This window comes from Orycteropus afer, unplaced genomic scaffold (genome assembly GCF_000298275.1).
Source record: "Orycteropus afer afer isolate SDZICR_OR568_19922 unplaced genomic scaffold, OryAfe1.0 scaffold00114, whole genome shotgun sequence".
Classification (NCBI taxonomy): Eukaryota; Metazoa; Chordata; class Mammalia; order Tubulidentata; family Orycteropodidae; genus Orycteropus; species Orycteropus afer.
Genome location: NW_006921701.1, coordinates 3,521,749 through 3,540,275, shown reverse-complemented (window position 1 = coordinate 3,540,275; position 18,527 = coordinate 3,521,749). Strand labels below are relative to the sequence as shown.

At 37.7% G+C, this 18,527-nt stretch overlaps 1 protein-coding gene across 1 annotated transcript in view; it reads left to right on the top strand.

Moving 5' to 3' along the window:
• Window positions 1-18,320, top strand: part of GSK3B (glycogen synthase kinase 3 beta) — a 334,697-nt gene extending 316,377 nt beyond the window's left edge. Inside the window, exons 11-14 of the mRNA XM_042781401.1 lie at window positions 4,051-4,149; window positions 7,444-7,445; window positions 12,311-12,357; window positions 18,206-18,320. Of these exons, the coding sequence (XP_042637335.1) occupies window positions 4,051-4,149; window positions 7,444-7,445; window positions 12,311-12,357; window positions 18,206-18,320 (263 nt within the window). The remainder of the gene's footprint in view (window positions 1-4,050; window positions 4,150-7,443; window positions 7,446-12,310; window positions 12,358-18,205) is intronic.
• The last annotated feature ends 207 nt before the right edge of the window (window positions 18,321-18,527 follow it).

Sequence of the window (18,527 nt, the reverse complement as noted above, 5' to 3'; positions counted from 1 at the left end):
CATGGCATTTTATTGCTATTTGTCTAATCTTCTAATTAATATTTGTTTAATTTCCCAGGTACGAGTGGAATATGCATGTTAAGAACTTGTCTCCTGGGTACTTTGAAATTGTTAGCAAAGGAGAAAACCAGTTACAATAGGGTTGTTAGTTTATATACATCCGAATAAGCAACATTAGAATTCAGTAATGTCGGAGATCAAGATGTACCATCCTAGTGTTGGAACCAGTGTTCAAAAATGTACACAAATGAAATGAGCACCCTTTTCTTAAGTAGTTTAAACTTTTTTGTAGATAGAGAGAAATAGCAGTTTTACCTATATAAACAGAAAACCCCTGGCAGTGTTCATGTATGTGTAAGAGACCTGATTAGGAAGAACCTTGGACGACTTGCAAAAGAAAAAGAAACCCTCTGCCTCTTGTGTTGCTCCTTTCTGGGAATTTGCAGAGTGAGTGCCTTCAAATCAAATGAAGGAAAAAGATTCCTTCTACCTGATGACACTTGTAAGAGTAAGTTTAGTCAGTTACACCCAAATCACAATAAAAAGATTTTTTAAAAATAATAATTATAAAAGAATATTATGAATCATTTCTTGGTAATGAATTCAAAAATATGAGAAATGTTCAAATTATAGAAAGCATAAATTATAATAAAATGTAAAATACAGATAAAGAGTAGGTTTAGTCAGTAAAGGGGTTGATTTCGTCCCTTTGGGTCACACAAAGCAATTTATCCTCAGCTTTGACACAGTGCAGTTTGAATAAACATATATTAAACCTCCTTCCAAGGCAGGGAGTGGAGGGGCCGGGGAACACCCTAGGAAAGTTTCTTACCTGTTCCTTCTTACCAGTAAATTGTAAATCTTATACTCAGAAGAGTATAAACTTTGGATTAAGGAAAACTTCAGGTTTTCTCAACTAGATTTGAGCTTTGTTTTATGTTTTTCCCTTCAAAAAATTGTTATCTAACTATCTGGCAGTTAGATATGATATTGTATTTACTTGGTTTGTCTTTTCATGGGAATGTTTCTTCTGTAGTTTGCAGCATAAACAAAAATAATAACAAAATTAAATGAATTAGGTTAGCCTTTTGTGGAGTGATGAGGAGCTGTTGTGGTATAGTGGTTAAGACATTTTTTGGTTGATAATTATTTTGGTTGGTTGATTGATAGCTATATTTAAACTCACTTTGCTTTTTTTAAAATTGTACATTATTAAAATGTTTTCTTACAGAGCACATAATAATTGATAAGAACATATTTAATTACCTATTATGTTGTTTGTGTGTGTGAATAGTTTCATGACATCTACAGTTGGCTTAAAGAAATCCTTATCATCCATTAACTTTTTTAAAGCCTCTGGGACCTTTTGCCATTTTGTTTTGAACCATGTCTCTGAGGTAACACAGTTTCTTATCCTTCCTGCTTCTCACTTTTCCAAAGCTAGCCTTACTTAAATATTATGGACCTCCTTATTTTCATTACCTTCCTGTTCTCAAGCCTAACACACATACGTAGTTAAATAAGCATTAGCTTACTTTTCATTTTCAATCTCTTCTCTACTGACTTCTTCTCTGCCTTCAAGTATGCATAAGCTCTCCTCCCTGATCCTGACAAGTTCTGTTGCTGTTTTGTTCTCTAAAATGCCATCCTTATTATTATTATTATTTTATTTATTTATTTTGCATTCTTCCATTCCATAATATCCATATTCTCCATTTCCTTACTACTTATTGCCATGGATAGGCAGGATGATTGGCAGTAGGTAGTAATTGTTGGGTAGTAATTACAGACATTTTGTCTTTAATGAAAGGAATAAGGAGGTCCATATATATGTTGTGACAGCCCCATAGAATTACCCATAGTCTCTCCCCATAAAAGGAACAGACTTTCAGTGGAGAGAACAGGACTATAGCAAGAGGACAAGGAGGCATCTTCATTCATTCAGGCAAAAGAGGGGATAGTAAACAGGTTCTCTGAGATAGAGAGACACAGACAGATGGAAGGAATCAACCTTACAGAATACTTACGACTAAGGAAGATGGACAATGGGGTATAGAAGTTAGAGGGATATAAAGCAAGGAGTGATTGTCCAGTTTAGAATTCCTTAAGTTTTCAGCTGTTATGCCTCCCCCACTTAAGGCCACCCACTGGGAACTCCAGGTTAAGAACATCCATGTTAGTGTTTGTGGACTTCACAATTACCTTTGTTTCTCTCTGTCCTTGAGCCTAGCACATTATTTGTTGCTCAGTATTGTTAGCATGAATGAATGAGTAGGCAGGTGGATTTTAAAGAAGATTTAGGAGATTTTCTTCTTAACTGGGATGGTAAATTTGATTTTCTTTTAGGCTTATGAAGAATAACTACCAGATTCTGTACTGGTAGTTTTTTAATTCTTAGAATTGTCAGGTCATTAGCCATGGCAGTTACCATGGTTGCTTGCCTGGGTATAAAATTGTGGGGTTAAAATTGGTCTGATTGAAGTAAAATGCCATGGAATCTTCCTGTTTCTCAGTGAGAACCAAACAGCTCCTAAATCTGATGGGGACAAACAGCACCTCTTAGAAACTGATTGTTAGAGGAGAACTGTTAATTGATGGGCTGGACTCTCTCCTGTTGAAGGGGAAAAGATAAAGAATAATATTGTCTCAATTATCATGGCATTAGTTTATTCCTTTTCTTTATCGTAATTTCATGTCATTAGTACCTTATTTAGTAGTGTAGAATTTAGACACTTAGGTATCAAGTCGAATAAATCAATATTGCCTGGGCTTTGCACTAGAAAACATTTGAAAGCTCCTGCATTAAAACACTATTTCCTTCACCAAGGGTTTGGGGGCATGTGGGATGGAAAGTGATGCTTAATAGGTACCAGGTTTCCCTTTGGAGTGATAAAAACATTTTGAAACTAGATAGACATGATGGTTGTACAACACTGTGAATATACTAAATGTTGTACGCTTTAAAATAGTTTAGTGTTATGTGATATGTACCTCAATTGAAAAACAAACAAAAACATTCACCTAAGCCATGTCTGCTAATTCTCAAAATGCATGTTATGGCTCAGAGGATAATGTCTTCTCTAGCTTGTATGGTTGTATAATTATTTCTTCAAACTGTGACACTGGAGTGAAAATGACTACACACCAGATGAATGCTGGAATAACAAGCATTTACCAGGGTTGTCCCAGACAAGCCAGGATATATACAAGTAGATTATCTTAAACTAACACTGGATGCTTTCTTTGTATAAGCGCACCACCACTACTTGCTGTTTTTGCACATCAGTAGACTCATTATCATCTTAAAATAATTCTTTATGGGTCATATACAGAACTTCATTCTTTAAAGAAAGGCAGTTTGTTATATAGTTGACAGAATTAACCTTCCTACATGCAGGCAATCTATTTCAAACTTTTGAAAATAATAATCTTACTGAGTTCAAAATGAAATACAAATTAATAAAAACATTCTTATTTTTAATAAAAAGCAATGAGACTTTAAACAGGTGTTTCTTAAATTATCTTTCCACTAGTGTTTGGATAGTTCTTATCTGCTGTTGGCTTGTAAGCAATTGGGTCGGTTGATCTGTGCAGACAATTGTGTATGGATGCACATACAAACAAACACACTCAGACTTTAGTCATGTTCTCTTTGCTGTGACACCATCACCCTCCATTCCTATAGTCAAATACTGTCAGATTAGTATGGGAAATCTGATATATTTAAATCAATGAAAGATGGAAACCTATGTTACTAGAATGTTTACTCTCAAACTTTTGGCCATAACTTTTCCTCAAGGTATCTTTAGTTCTCAGATTATCCTAGTTTTAAGAGATAGAGACTTTTACTTTTACCACAGCATTTCTGCAGGCTTTCTCTGTAGTTGATTATAAGCTCATTGATTTAGTTTGATATATAAATTTATCATGTCTTTTTTCTGGTAAACCAGTGCTCTAATGTAATATGTTATGCTTATTATTACTAATAAAGTAATTTCACATACAGTGTTAACAGTGGGCTCTAACATTTGTATCTTGCCTTTTCTCTAGAGCTGTCAAGTAATCCACCTCTGGCTACCATCCTAATTCCTCCTCATGCTCGGATTCAAGCAGCCGCATCAACCCCTACAAATGCCACAGCAGCCTCAGGTGAAGATACATAAGTCTCTTCTATAAAAACATACTCTGCTTGAAAAAAGGACATGCTCCTCTCCATTTCATTTTATTTGACGAATGTGAGCAAGTATCAAAACATAGCATAGCCAATTGTAAATGTGAATAAAATGTTTATATTTTCCCCAAAAGACACAACATAAGCACATGAATCCTATATCTAAGCGTAAATATCTTATTACAGTGTTACATCTGTCACCTTTGTTATTGTTTAAAAACTCATACTTTCCATATTATTTTGTGATTAAGATATATCCAGTGAGATGCTTTGATCAGAAAACCATCTGTACATATATAGTGTATGGAAGATAATTCACTTTAGTCCATTACCCTGAATGTAAATTATACTTGTATACTGGGATGACACATTTTCAAGAAATATAAAATATAGAATGGTGTGATTTTGTCATTTGAAAAGGATAAAACTGCAGTGCAAATACATTTGACTAAGATTTAGATGTGAATGTGACTAGACTCTCATCTATCAAAAACAACAACAACAAAAAATTTTCGTGTGAACTCCCAGGTTAGAGCTAGGGATATGCTTCTTGTTGCTTAGCCAGCCAGAGATGGGACCTGATTCAGTGAAGATCTTTTTCTTTACAGATTCTAAAAATACCCAACACTTGAGTGAAGTTTCTCCAAAGAATGGCTAGATGCTAGTAAAGTGAACTTAGAGATTTAATAGGTATCACAATTAGGGCTTAGGATTAGGACCTTTTATTATTATTATTTATTATTCTCCCTCCCCACCCATCCCCCCCCCCCCCCCCAAAAAAAAAAACGTAGCTCTCTGGAGCAGACTCCATTCTGTCACATTGAGTTGGATCAGGCTCATTTTTGCCTAAGCACATGTATGCTGCAGGAAATAAAATCTCTCATTACTAGTTCTTAGCACTCTGCAGTAAAGGTAAAAGCCCATTGTTCTAAATGTCTCCTGTTATCTGATGTAGAGTTGTTTGTTCCTTTCTAATCTTTTGGAACATATAATGATTTAAAATACCTCATTCTAATCCATGTCCTACTTTCTTTCCATGAAAAGTCTGGAAAGAAAGATCTTTTTTCTAGATCCCATTCTGTTATCAAGTGCTATGTTCAGCAAGTCATTTGAACTCTTACTAGTTTTTCTCAGTCTGCAAAATAGAGTGACAGTGTTCTCCTTAGAGGGTGTTGTAAAAATCAAAATATCTGTCCATTGTGCCTTTAAATTTTTTTAATGTAAAAATGTAAGTTTTGTGGGTTTTTTTTTTTTTTTTTTACTATGACCTATTTATTTAAAACGAAGACCGAGTTGCTTAGATGACCTTATTAATAAATCAGTGACCCAAGTTAGATTAGATTGGTTGTTCAGACCCTAAAATAGTCCCTTATCCTGAACTAACACATTTCCTTATTGAACTAGCTCCCAAGAGTTTTATTAGAATAGCTTTAGGCTATGGATTTAAATGACAATTATGATAGATAACTTCTGGGTAATTTAAAATAATTTTCTAAATATGAGATACTGAACTGATGGGGTTTTTTTGGATAGAATGACTGCCTAGTAGGAACTCAGTGTTATCTGACTTTTATGTTGCTTTGATACTTATTTTTCAGCAGTTACCCAAAAATACATGATTGCTGTGTATACATTCTTGGTGGGAGCTCTGGTGGCATAGTGCCTAAGGCATTTGCTAACCAGAAGGCTGGCGGTTCAAACCCACCAGCCACTCCTCAGAAGGAAGATTGGGCAATCTGCTTCCATAGTGATAACTGCCTTGGAAACCCAAGGAGGGGTCGCTATGAGTCAGATCTGACTCAACAGCAGTGAGTTTAGATATACATTCTTATAGCTGTTGAAATCAGATTTCAGCATAAAAATGAAACCTGATGTTGGAGTTGGACCATGAGCATCTACTTCAAAGTTGGAGTAAATAAGGGTATAGGGAAGTTACTAGAGGAATCATAGGGTGAAGTCAGAGCTAAAATTAGTCCAGAGAAATCCATGCCTTGGATACCTTAATAATAACCAAAGAGGGTTTCATATATTTCTCTGAGCTTCCTAATAACTAAAGTAAACAAAGAAATGTTATCTGTTAAAATTTTCTCTTGTCCATTGGATAAGTAGCAGGCTGGTAACTAAGGGGCTCTGTTATTTGAGGAGTATTTCTCCCTTAGAACATTGGATTTGGTACTGTAGAGTAAATGAAATCTTCATTACCATCCCAACAATAAATGTAATAGTGAGTTTCATATGGCTACTTTTTAAAATGTCCCTCAGTGTAAATATATATACCACAAAGCATTTCTGGGTCTACTCCAAGGTATAAAGAAAGAAACTACTAAGCTATTAACTTCTAGACTTTGAAGATCTGGGCCTATAACATTTTCACATTTGAAATTTTCAACATCAGGATTTCTAATCACCCACGTTAGCTGCATCATCACAATAATATACCCCTAAAATGCCCAGGGGTGAATTAATTATAATATGTACCTCTGAGTAACTGAATTAGCTGACTTACTTGATTTAAGCCAACTTAATGGAGAACCAAACCAAACCCACTGCCATCAAGTTGATCCAACTCATAGTGACTCCCCATTGAGTTTCCAAGGCAGTAAATCTTTATGGAAAGTAGATTGCCCCCATCTTCCTTCTGCGGAGTGGCTGGTAGGTTTGAACCGCCAGCCTTCTGCTTAGCAGTCAAATACCTTGGGCACTGTGCCTCCAGAGCTCCTTTAGTAGAGAACATACACACCAAAATAAACAGCATTTTAGAACTGGAAAATCTGATCTGGTTTAATACATTGTGAAATTTTCATCTTTATTGTAGCCTTTTGGGGGAAAAGAACAATTAGGAAATTTGTAGACATTTGTGGAAATAGTTATCTCAGTTTATGTGGGAAAAATCTAAAAATCTAATCAACCATGTTGGTAACTGTACCAAAATGTATGTTTGCAGGTAGATAAGGATTAGATAGAAATATGCAAAAGTTAAAATATTCATGTTGAATTAGTAGGTATGGATATTTCTTTTTTCTCCAAAAAGCTCACATTTTTTTAAATAGTTTTTAAAATACATTGGTTTCTGTCACCTATATCAAATATAGTTGACCACAACTCTGATTGACATGAGAACCTCTAGAAAAATACCCATACTAAACAGAAACAGAATTCTTATTTCCTCCACACCCCCAGTGAATTGTCTCGTTTACTTCATTTGGGACAATCTGGACTATCTAGAGTAATAAATCTCAAGAAATTACCATTCTCCTAATGAACCACTGTAGAAGTCATCTGGTCCAGTGCTGATTGCAGTTACTAATAAAACATAGTAGGAAATTTTAATGAAAGCTGGTTTTTTTCTTTATCTGTTTTGTATATTAGTTTCCTGGCTACAGTTTATTTCAGCACAGTGGTTCTACTCTTAAAACAAATTTGAAAACCACTGATTTCAGCTCACCCCTCTTACTACTACCTACTGAGAACTGGTGCTGTTCCAGGTTTATGTATATTTAGTAACTGGAAACCCTTCATTGCAAAAATGAATACATTCCATCTTTGTATCACTCTGATAGAAAGTTTACCTTTTCTTAACCTTGAAATTTTTCCCCAAATGCCTACGGCATTTGACTGCTAACCAGAAGGCTGGAGGTTCAAACCCAACAGCCACTCCTCGGAAGGAAGATTGGGCAATCTACTTCTGTAGTGATACTGCCTCAGAAACTCAAGGAAGGGATGTTGAGTCGGATCCAACTCAATGGCAGTGAGTTTGGTTTTATATATATTTACAGACAAGTTCCTCTCCCTTAGTTGTTCTTAACCCTTCTGCACCTGCCTACCTCAGGCCCCGGTCTTAATATAGATCCACACCCATGCAAAAAACCACAACTTGTGAAAAACCTAAGCATTGGGTGTGGATCTATATTAAGGCCAGGGCCTGAGATAGGCAAGCCCAGGGCTTGGAAGCTGCTTTTTGCTTGGGTGTGGCTCTATATTAAGACCGGGGCCTGAGGTAGGCAGGTGCAAAGGGGTTAAGAACAACTAAGGGAGACGAACTTGTCTGTCGTCCTGTGGTGGCTTACACACGTGTTGCTCTGAGGCTGGAGACTGTGCCACCATGTTGCAAAATGCCAACAGGGTTATCTGTGATGGAGATGTTTCACCGGAGCTTCTCGGCTTAGACAGACTCAAAAGAAGAAAGAGGCCTTCCACTTCTCAAAGAATTGGCCAGTGAAAACCTTATGAATAGCAGTGAAACACTGTCTGATATATTTCTGGAAAACTTTATGAACAGCCCTGAAACATTGTCCAACATAGTGCCAGAAGATGAGCCCATCAGGTCACAAGGCACTCAAAATTTGACTGGGGAAGAGCTGGCTCCTCAGAGTACAGACAGCTTAACAATGTAGAGAGTACAGCTTTCGAGACCTCCATTGGGCTGATGTGGCACAACTCAAAATGAGCAGAAACAGATGCAAGGATCCATTAATAATTGGAACATGGAATGAACAAAGTATGAATCTAGGAAAATTGGAAGTTGTCAAAAATGAAATGGAACACATAAAGATTGATATCCTAGGCATTGATGAGCTGAAATGGACTGGTTCTGGACATTTTGAATCAGACAACCATATGATCTACTATGCAAGGAATGACAAACTGAAGAGGAGTGGTGGGACGTTCATCATCACAAAGACTGCTTCAAGATCTGTCCTGAAGTACAGCACTGTCATTGATAGGATAATAGCCATATGTGGAATGTGTTCCATATGCCTTCAAGGAAGACCAGTTAATACTACTATAATCCAAATTTACACACCAATCACCAAAGCCAAAGATGAGGATATTGAAGATTTCTGTCAACTTCTGCAGTCTGAAATTGATAGAACTTGTACACAGGAAGTATTTATTATCACTGGTGACTAGAATGCAAAAGTTGGAAACAAAAAAGAGTCACTGGTAGTTGGAAAATACGGCCTTGGTGATAGAAGTAACGCTGGAGATCACATGACAGAATTTTGCAAGACCAATGACTTATTCATTACAAATACCTTTTTTAAGAAACGTAAGCAATGACTGCACATGTAGACTTCCCCAGATGGAATGCACAGGAGTCAGATTGACTACATCTGTGGCAAGAGGCAATGGAGAAGTTCATTATCTTGGGCCAAAACAAGGCCAGGAGCTGATCATGGAACAGACCATCAACTGCTCATATACACGTTGAAGTTGAAGTTGAAGACAATTAAAACAAGTCCACAAGAGTGAAAATATGACCTTGATAATATCCCTCCTGAATTTAGAGACCATTTAAAGAATAGATTTGATGCTGAACACCAGTGACCGAAAACCAGAGGAATTGTGGGATGACATCAAGAACATCATCCACAGAGAAAGCAGTAGGTCATTAAAAAGGCAAGAAAAGAAGAAAACCAAAATGGATGTCAAAAGAGACTCTGAAACTTGCCCTTGAGCAAAGAGTAGCTAAAGCAAATGGAATAAATGACAAGACAAAAGAGCTGAAAAGATTTCAAAGGGCAGCTCAAGCAGACAAAGCCAATTACTATAATGAAATGTGCAAAGACTTGGAGTTAGAGAACTAAAATGGAGGAACACGCCTGGCATTTCTCAAGCTGAAAGAACTGAGGGGGAAAAATTAAGCCTCGAGTTACAGTATTGATAGATTCTATGGGCAAAATATTCAATGGTGCAGGAAGCATCAAAAGAAGATGGATGGAATACATAGTCACTGTACCAAAAAGAATTGGTCGAGGTTCATCTATTTCAAGAGGGTGGCATGTGATCAAGAGCCAATGGTATTGAAGGAAGAACTCAAAGCTGCACTGAAAGAATTGGTGAAAAACAAGGCTCCAGGAGCTGACAGAATACCCATTAAGATGTTTCAACAAACGGATGCTACACTGGAGGCACTTGCTCATCTATGCCAAATAATTTGTGAGACAGCTATCTGGCCAACTGACTGAAAGAGATCCATATCTATACCCCTTCCAAAGAAAAGTGATCCCACAGAATGTGGAAATTATCTAACAATATCATTAATAATACATGCAAGTAAAATCTTACTGAAGAGAATTCAAAAATGGTTGCAGCAGTATATTGACAGCTTCCAGAAACACAAGCTGGATTCAGAAGAGGACGTGGAACAAGGGATATCATTGCTGATATCAGATGGACTTAGCTGAAAGCAAAGAATACCAGAAAGATGTTTACTTGTGTTTTATTGACTATGCCAAAGCATTCAATTATATGTGTGGTTCATGACAAATTATGGATAACATTGAGAAGAATGGGAATTCCAGAACACTTGATTGTACTCATGAGGAACCTGTACATAGATCAGGAGGCTATCGTTCAAACAGAACAAGGGGACACTGCATTGTTTAAAATCAGGAAGGGAGTGCATCAAAGCTGTATCCTTTCACTATACTTATTCAACTTGTATGCTGAGCAAATAATCTGAGAAGCTGTATTATACAGAGAACGAGGCATTCGGATTGGAGGAAGACTCAACAACCTGCAATACACAGATGAGACAATTTTGCTTGCTGAAAGTGAGGATGACTTGAAGCACTTAACTGATGAAGATTAAAGACTACAGTCTGCAGTATGAATTACACCTCAGTATAAAGAAAACAAAAATCATCACAACTGGTCCAGTAAACAGCTTCACGATGGATGGAAAAAAGATTGAAGTTGTCAAAGATTTCATATTACTTGGTTCTACAATCAATACCAATGGAAGCAGCAATTGAGACATCAGATGACATATTGCATTGGACAAATCTGCTGCAAAGGACCTCTTTCAAGTGATAAGGAACAAGGATGTCTCCTTGAAGACTAAGGTACACCTGACCCAAACCATGGTATTTTCAGTGGCCTCTTATGCATGTGAGAGCTGGACAGTGAATAAGGAAGACCGAAGAAGAGTTGCTGCTTTTGAGTTATAGTGTTGAAGAAGAATGCTAAAAGTACCATGGTCTGCTACAAGGACTAACAAATCTGCCCTGGAGAAGTGCAGCCAGAATGCTCCTTGGAAGCAAGAATGGCCAGACTTCATCTCACCTATTTTGGTCATGTTGTCAGAAGGAATCATTCCCTGGAGAAGGATATCATGCTTAGTAAAGTAGAGGGTTAACAAAGTAGGGGAAGGCCCTCAACAAGATGAATAAGCACAACGGCTGCAATGATGGGCTCAGGCATAGCAGAGATCATGAGGCTGACCACAGGACCAGGCAGTGTTTGTTTCTGCTGTGCCATAGGGTCACTGTGAGTCAGAGATGACTCGAGGGCACCTAACAACAACATACATATTTACAGCCTTGGAAACCCTGGGTGGGGCAGTTCTACTCTGTCCTACAGGGTTGCTGTGAGTCAGAATTCACTTGATGGCAGTGGGTGGGTGGGTATACCTTCTTCCACTCAGTGATCCTATCCCTGGAGTTGTACGGAACCAACCCAGTCCTTCCATGCAAGTGTCTTTCAGATTTTAAAGATAGCCAACATGTCCTTCATACCAATAAGGATTTCAGATCCTGATCCTGGGTATGACATAATGTGTCGGTATGTTAGGTTTCTACACAATCTGTATCATCTGCACATTTCATAAACATGGCAGATTTCAGCCTCTATTCAACCAATTACTGAAATCTATCAAATAAAAAAAAAAAAAAAGCAGGGCCTATCAGAGAGTTTCTTTTTCCTTCCTTTTTTTTTGGTGGGGGGGGTGACTTTCATCTGGGTAACTGATAAAATACTTTAAATGGAACTAGGCAGGGATTCCTAGAGATTATATTTCTGGTGATCTTGAAATGATTGTTTATCTTCTTGTTAATTGCTTAACTATAAGCCAACCTTAAAATACTCATCTACATAAGAATGTTATGAAAAACTTTGTGAAGTACTTTGCTAGTGTCAAAAAAACTTTAAGCCTTTTCACATCAAGGAAAGTAACCTAATCAAAGATGAAAGTTTCTAGTGCCTAAATATTTGTGAACTATGGGTTTCTGTAATTGATTTTAGAATTTATTTCTTAGACTGTGGATTCTAGATTTGAAGCCTTTTAAAATGTGTAGATTTCCCTAACCTTCCTAGGGCTGCATTTTGTTTATAGGATTTTTACTGTATCCTTTCCAGATAGGAAATCCTTCTCTCAGTAAAGAGAATCATGACAAAAGTTGGACAAAATCTATCTTCTTAAAGTTATATTGTATTACTTAAATTATGAGCTCGTCAGAGAAAACCTTTTTAAAGCTGGTTTCTTTAGTTCTTCTCCCTTTATTTTGCATTAAGAGTATTTGCAATTGCTTGGTCAGAATTTTGTATTTTATAATTTTCTATTTCTTGTCAGTTATTAGCCCTCTTTAAAGACTCTGGCCACAAAATAATACCTATTTGTTTTTGAAAATTTTGAAATTTGTTTTGAAATCTATGGTAGAAATTTAGCCATGGCCAAGTTGGCCCCCTTCCCTAACTATTACAATTATTTCTACCCAAGAATTCCTATCACCTTCTACATCACCAGTCACTTCTTTCTAATTGGGCAGAATTAAACCCCTTCCTAGTTGGTCAGTTAATCCCCACTTGTTGTTGTGTACCATCCAGTGAATCTGACTAATAGTGACTATAGGACAGAGTGGAACTGTCCCATAGGGTGTCCAAGGCTGTGATCTTTATGGGAACAGATCGCCAGGTCTTTTCTCCGGTGGAGCCACTGATGGGTTCAAATCTCCACCCTTTCGCTTAGCAACCGGACACTTAACCATTGTGTCATCAGGCTACTTCGTCTTTGCATAATGTCATGCTTACTCTTTTCAGATAATTTCTAAAAGTAGAATTACTGTTACAAAGTATGAAGAATTTTAAATTTTGAATTTTTATAAATATTGTCTAGTTCCCTTTTGGAAAGCTTGTCCCAGTTTATACATATCACTGGCAGTGCAAGTACTTTTCTGTTTCCCCATCATCTCAGCACCAGCCAACCTAGAATGAGGGCAGCGGAGGAGGAAATGAGTGTGTATTGCACATGCATGTTTTTACACGTTACCAACTTGGTAGCAGTCGAGTGCCTTAGGCACTCCGCTACCAGAGCTCCCAAGTTAGTGTATGTTGTTGTTGTTATGTGCCATCACGTTGGACCCCACTCATAGCAACCCCTCCTTGAGTTAGTATATAGATACATAAAATGGTTTAGTCATTTCTTTTACCAGAGCAATATTAAACATCACTTCTAGGAGATTCTTTCAATGCAAAATGTGTTCTCCCCTGTTAAGTCACAATTTTCAACTGGATTCCCTCTCCTAAACGTAATATAAAATCTTCCTGATTAAATTGGTGAATGTCTAATAAATATCTTTTGGGGTGTTCCTCAAGAGTACTCAAGAAGTCACTTACTTTAATCCTAATGTTATTTCGTACTCTTTATTCCTAAATTAGTTCTTTTAACTTAAAGAAAAGATGAAAATGTTGTCTGTGTCCCCATGACCTTCAGTTCCCTACCTTGGAAAAACCAAGCTTCTTGATTAAAATATACTTTGCCCCTGAGCTCACAGGCAGTTGATGTCTCTTTGCTGATGGCAGATCAAATATTAACAGTCTTGATGACCAGCCCTCCAATTTCCTCATGGATGAGTTGCCTCACCAGTATCTTAATTTCAGTTCTAATTTTGCAATGACTGCAGTCCTTTTAGGAGCCCTGGTTTCACAATGGTTAGAGCACTCAGCTGCTAACCAAAAGGTTGGTGGTTTGAGCTGCTTTGTGGGAGAAAGATATGACAGTCTGCTTCCATAAAGATTTTCAGCCTTGGCAACTCTGTAGGGCAGTTCTCTGTCCTATAGGGTCACTGTGAGTTGGAATCCACTTGAATGATGGGTTTGGGTTTTGGGGGAAACACTTTTTTGGTGTCTTGTGCCACATCATTCCTCTGAATAATATGAAGAAACAGCTGGTGATGCTTTGCTAAGGTGTGTTCCCCCTCCTCCTCCCTCATTACTGTATAGAAATAATCTTGTCAAAATAACAGTAGACATTATAAAGAAAAAAAAAATGAAAATTGAATCATCCTTCTCCTTTCAGGTAGTACTTTGATTTCATTAGTGTACATTTCTGATCCAACTTAAATATAAATTCAGGGTATGCCTTTGGTTCTTTGTGAATAATGGTCTTGTTTGTTGATGTGTCAATAACATTCATATCTGAGATATAGTTTTACAGTACAGGTATTTGTACTTAGAATGGCTTAAATCAGACCATCCTGAATTAGATGCACAGTATAAGTAATATATCCTGGTATTTGTACTTATATATTTACATAGACTGCAGATATGTGCATGAATATAGTAGAGCATACAGGGGACAGAGTTATGAGAGAGAAAAAGAAAAAAACCTTCTTAGCCATAAACAAAAACTCTGAGAGAATGAGTGGCTGGGCCTGGGGACACAGGACCATAGTCTCGGGGAGCATCAAGTTCAGTTGGCACAACGTAGGCCACAAAGACTGTATTCTGCATCATAGCTTTGGTGAGTAGCATCTGGGGTTTTAAAAGCCTGTGAGTGGCCATCTAAGGTGCAACTATTGGTCTCTCCCAGACCAGAGCAAAGAAGAGTGAAGAAAAGCAAAGATACATGGAAATAATTAGTCCAAAGGACTAATGGACTGAGAACCTCAGCCTCCATGACCCTGAGACCAGACGAACTAGATGGTGCTCTGCCACCATTACTGACTGCTATGAAAGGAACCACAATAGAAGGTCCTGGATAGAGTAGGAAGAAAATGTGGAACAAAACTCAGTCATAAAAAAGAACAGGCTTGCTGGTTGGATAGATATTGGTAGAACCACTGAGACTATGGGCCTTGGTCACTCTTTGAACCTGGAACTGAACTCAATCTCATAGGCTCAATTTTCAGTCAAGCAATAGACAGGTCTACAAGGTAAACAATAACTCTAGGAAAGTACATACTCTTTAGAACAATCACCTATTCGAGATCAAAAGGGCAGCATTTGCCCAAGAACAGAACTCAGAAGGCAGAAAGAGGAGTGGGGGAAGAATGGAAACAAAACACAAAGGTCAGAAGTGGGAGGAGTGATACTACATTGAGAGGATTGCAATCAGTGACATAAACATTAAATGACATTAAACAAAAGATGTGTGAATTATTGAATGGAAGCGGATTTGCTCTGTAAGCTTTCACCCAAATTACAATAAAAGTTTTAATAATATATATCCGGGGCTGCCAAAATTGTATCTTTTAGAGGAATTACCTGTCATGAGATATTTCTAACTATTATAGAAAAAAATAGCTGGTGAGTAGAAACACATAAAATAGGCAAGGAGAGATTTGTGAGGGAAGTGGGGAAAGAGGGATAATAAAGGAAATAAGGGAATAAAAGTATCCTTAAAGTTCCTGAGTATATTTATAAAGTATATGCAACACAAAGGTTAATTTGATATCTCTGAAATATATTCTTTCACTAATATGCCAACAATTAGAACAGTTGTGTAACTATAGAGAACTTGTTACGTGTTTCGGGCAAACAAGGACCAAAATTTTTACTTTGATTAATTTCAATTGATTTAAATAGCCACTTGTATCTAGTGGCCACCATATTGAAGAGTGAAGATTGAATATTTCTATCATCACAGAAAATTCTGTTGAATAGTACTGAGCCAAACAATAAGCATTTCTTCAAATTAAAAGACTTTTAACTTTTATGGTTCTTAATACTGCGTCATGGTGTCAGAGCCTTTGGAACCCCTCCTCCTGTGGTTATTCTCTGTACTCTTCTCCCAGCCTGTTGTTTCTATTCTTATTTAAACCCTTTGACAAGAAGTTTATAAATGTGAGACCTTCCATTCACTCTCTTTCCTATTTCCTGTTTGCACATTTGCTAAGCCACATTTGGAGGGAGAACAAACAGGATTTGCTGATACATTGGATGTAGGAGAGAGGGAAAGTAATGGATCAAAGCTAGAAATTTGGATTTATGACCTGAGCAGTCATGTGGAGTGTTTTCTTAAATATTGAGATTTTATTATCGTGCACTTCTTGAGTTGATTCCAACTCATAGTGACCCTGTAGGACATAGTAGACCTGCCTCCGTAGGGTTTCCTAGGCTGTAATCTTTACAAGAGCAGGTCCCCAGGTCTTTTCTCCCGTGGAGCGGCTGGTGGGTTTGCACCACCATCCTTTCTTTTAGCAGCCAAGTGCTCAACTACTGCACCACCAGGGCTGCTTCAGTAGTATTAAGATAAAACAAAAAACAAAACAAAAGAAACACCAAACTCATTGCCATCAAGTTGACTTGACTCATAGCGACCCCTCCTTGGGTTTCGGAGGCAGTATCTCTACAGAAGTAGATTGCCCAGTCATCCTTCCGAGGAGTGTCTGGTGGGTTTGAACAGCCTTCTGGTTAGCAGTCAAATGTGTTAGGCACTACGCCACCAGAACTCCCATACTGAACATCAAATTCATGACTGTGTCATCCAGCAACTCTTAGAGATCTCTGAGAATCTGAAATAAACAAAAACAACAAACAACCATGAATCCTCTTTTAGGAAAATGCATGTGTATCAGATACAGAATTTTGTGTATAAAAATTTACTTTTAAGACAAAAATTATAACATCATTAACTCTATTGGGAACTTGATACCTTACAGTTCCACCTTTAGTGTCACTAACGGGATAACCAGGTTGTCATTTTTACCTCTGAAGTCACACAGAATAAAATTTGGTTTAATACAAGCACAGATTCCCTTTATAATATCTGGTACAAAGCCACAGAATAGACTAAGAGAAGAAAAATAATAATCATCCAATACCATCTTCTTTGTCTTGTACAGTTTATTAGGTGCACATCCAGTTATTTTAGAGGGGGTTGGTCAGTTATCGTATCATGGGTTGATGAGCGTAGACCCTAACTGAGGTCTTCTGTTTCTTGCTCTAATTAAAAAATTTAGAAAGGTAAGAGACCAAATGTTGCATTCAGCCATAACATTGGACTGTTTTCTAGTGTGCTCAGCACAGACATAGCAGAGCTACAAATACCTTAGGTTCTAAAGAGAGGAAAACTCTGGGTCTGCTTTTTGGTGTCACCAGCCTTCATGGCCAGGGGTTCGTGGCTCCTAGAAAGATGGCTCTTGGAAGTTGCCCACCTCTGTCAGACCTTGCTCAGTTTTTAGGGTGAAGTCTTTGGGAGGAAATTCATCAGTAGTACATTCCGAGTCATTGTGCGTGATGAAAGGGATGCAGCTTGACTAGCCACCAAAGAAGCAACGATCTGTTGCCCACTGAGATGGAGAGTCAGTCTAGATACAATTAGATGCCTATATAAATGCTAATGGTGCTATGAAAGCATAATGGACCTTAAAAAAGGAAAAAACTTGGAAGAGATTTAAGGTTAGCTGTAAAGTTGTGCATATTTCCAAAGAATAGGCAACATAGGCTCCGTACTGATACTTCTTGATTATAAGATGCTTTATTGTATTGAATAAGTAATTAATACTGCAGTGGCTGTTTCTTTTTTACTGGTTGGTTGTCTCCTATTTCTGTGAATAGTGTGGAGTACTTAGAAAGCATACAGCTGAGTTTGATTTACACACAGTGCCTCTGCGTATCAACACTGACCCACATTGCTTTCACAGCCTCCACCCATTCACCCACTTAGGCAGATGGCATATTGTAACATGATGCAGAATTTTTAGGAAGTTTTCCCAGCTGTGCACTGTTCATTTATTTTCACACACTGCTAATCCCAGCAAGTAGCAAGAGCTTTGACAGAAATGGTCTCTGGCTTCCTGGGTCTATAATGTATTCAGAGACATTATTATTACTTTCCCTGCCCCATGCCTTGGCACAGACTTGGCTCTAGGCAGAGAGAAATTCTGATTTCATAGTATTGGCCATATTTAAAACAACATGCCAGAAACAACTTGAAAGGTCACATAGCTTGCAGTCTGCAATTGAGGCAGTGGGCTTGTGCTCTTGGGGGTGTTGCAGCATTGCTCACGCTCTCGGGACTTCTGATTTTCAGATGCTAATGCTGGAGACCGTGGACAGACCAATAACGCCGCTTCCGCATCAGCTTCCAACTCCACCTGAACAGTCCCAGGCAGCCAGCTGCACAGGAAAACCACCAGTTACTTGAGTGTCACTCAGCAACACTGGTCACGTTTGGAAAGAAAATTAAAAAAGAAAAAAAAAAACCTGTTCATTTTAGTGTTCAGTTTTTTTATTATTGTTGTTCTTATTTAACCTTGTAAAATATCTATAAATACAAACCAGTTTCATTGTATTCTCACTTTGAGGGAGATCCAGGGGGTGGGAGGGGTTGTGGGGAGGGGAAAGCGGAGCA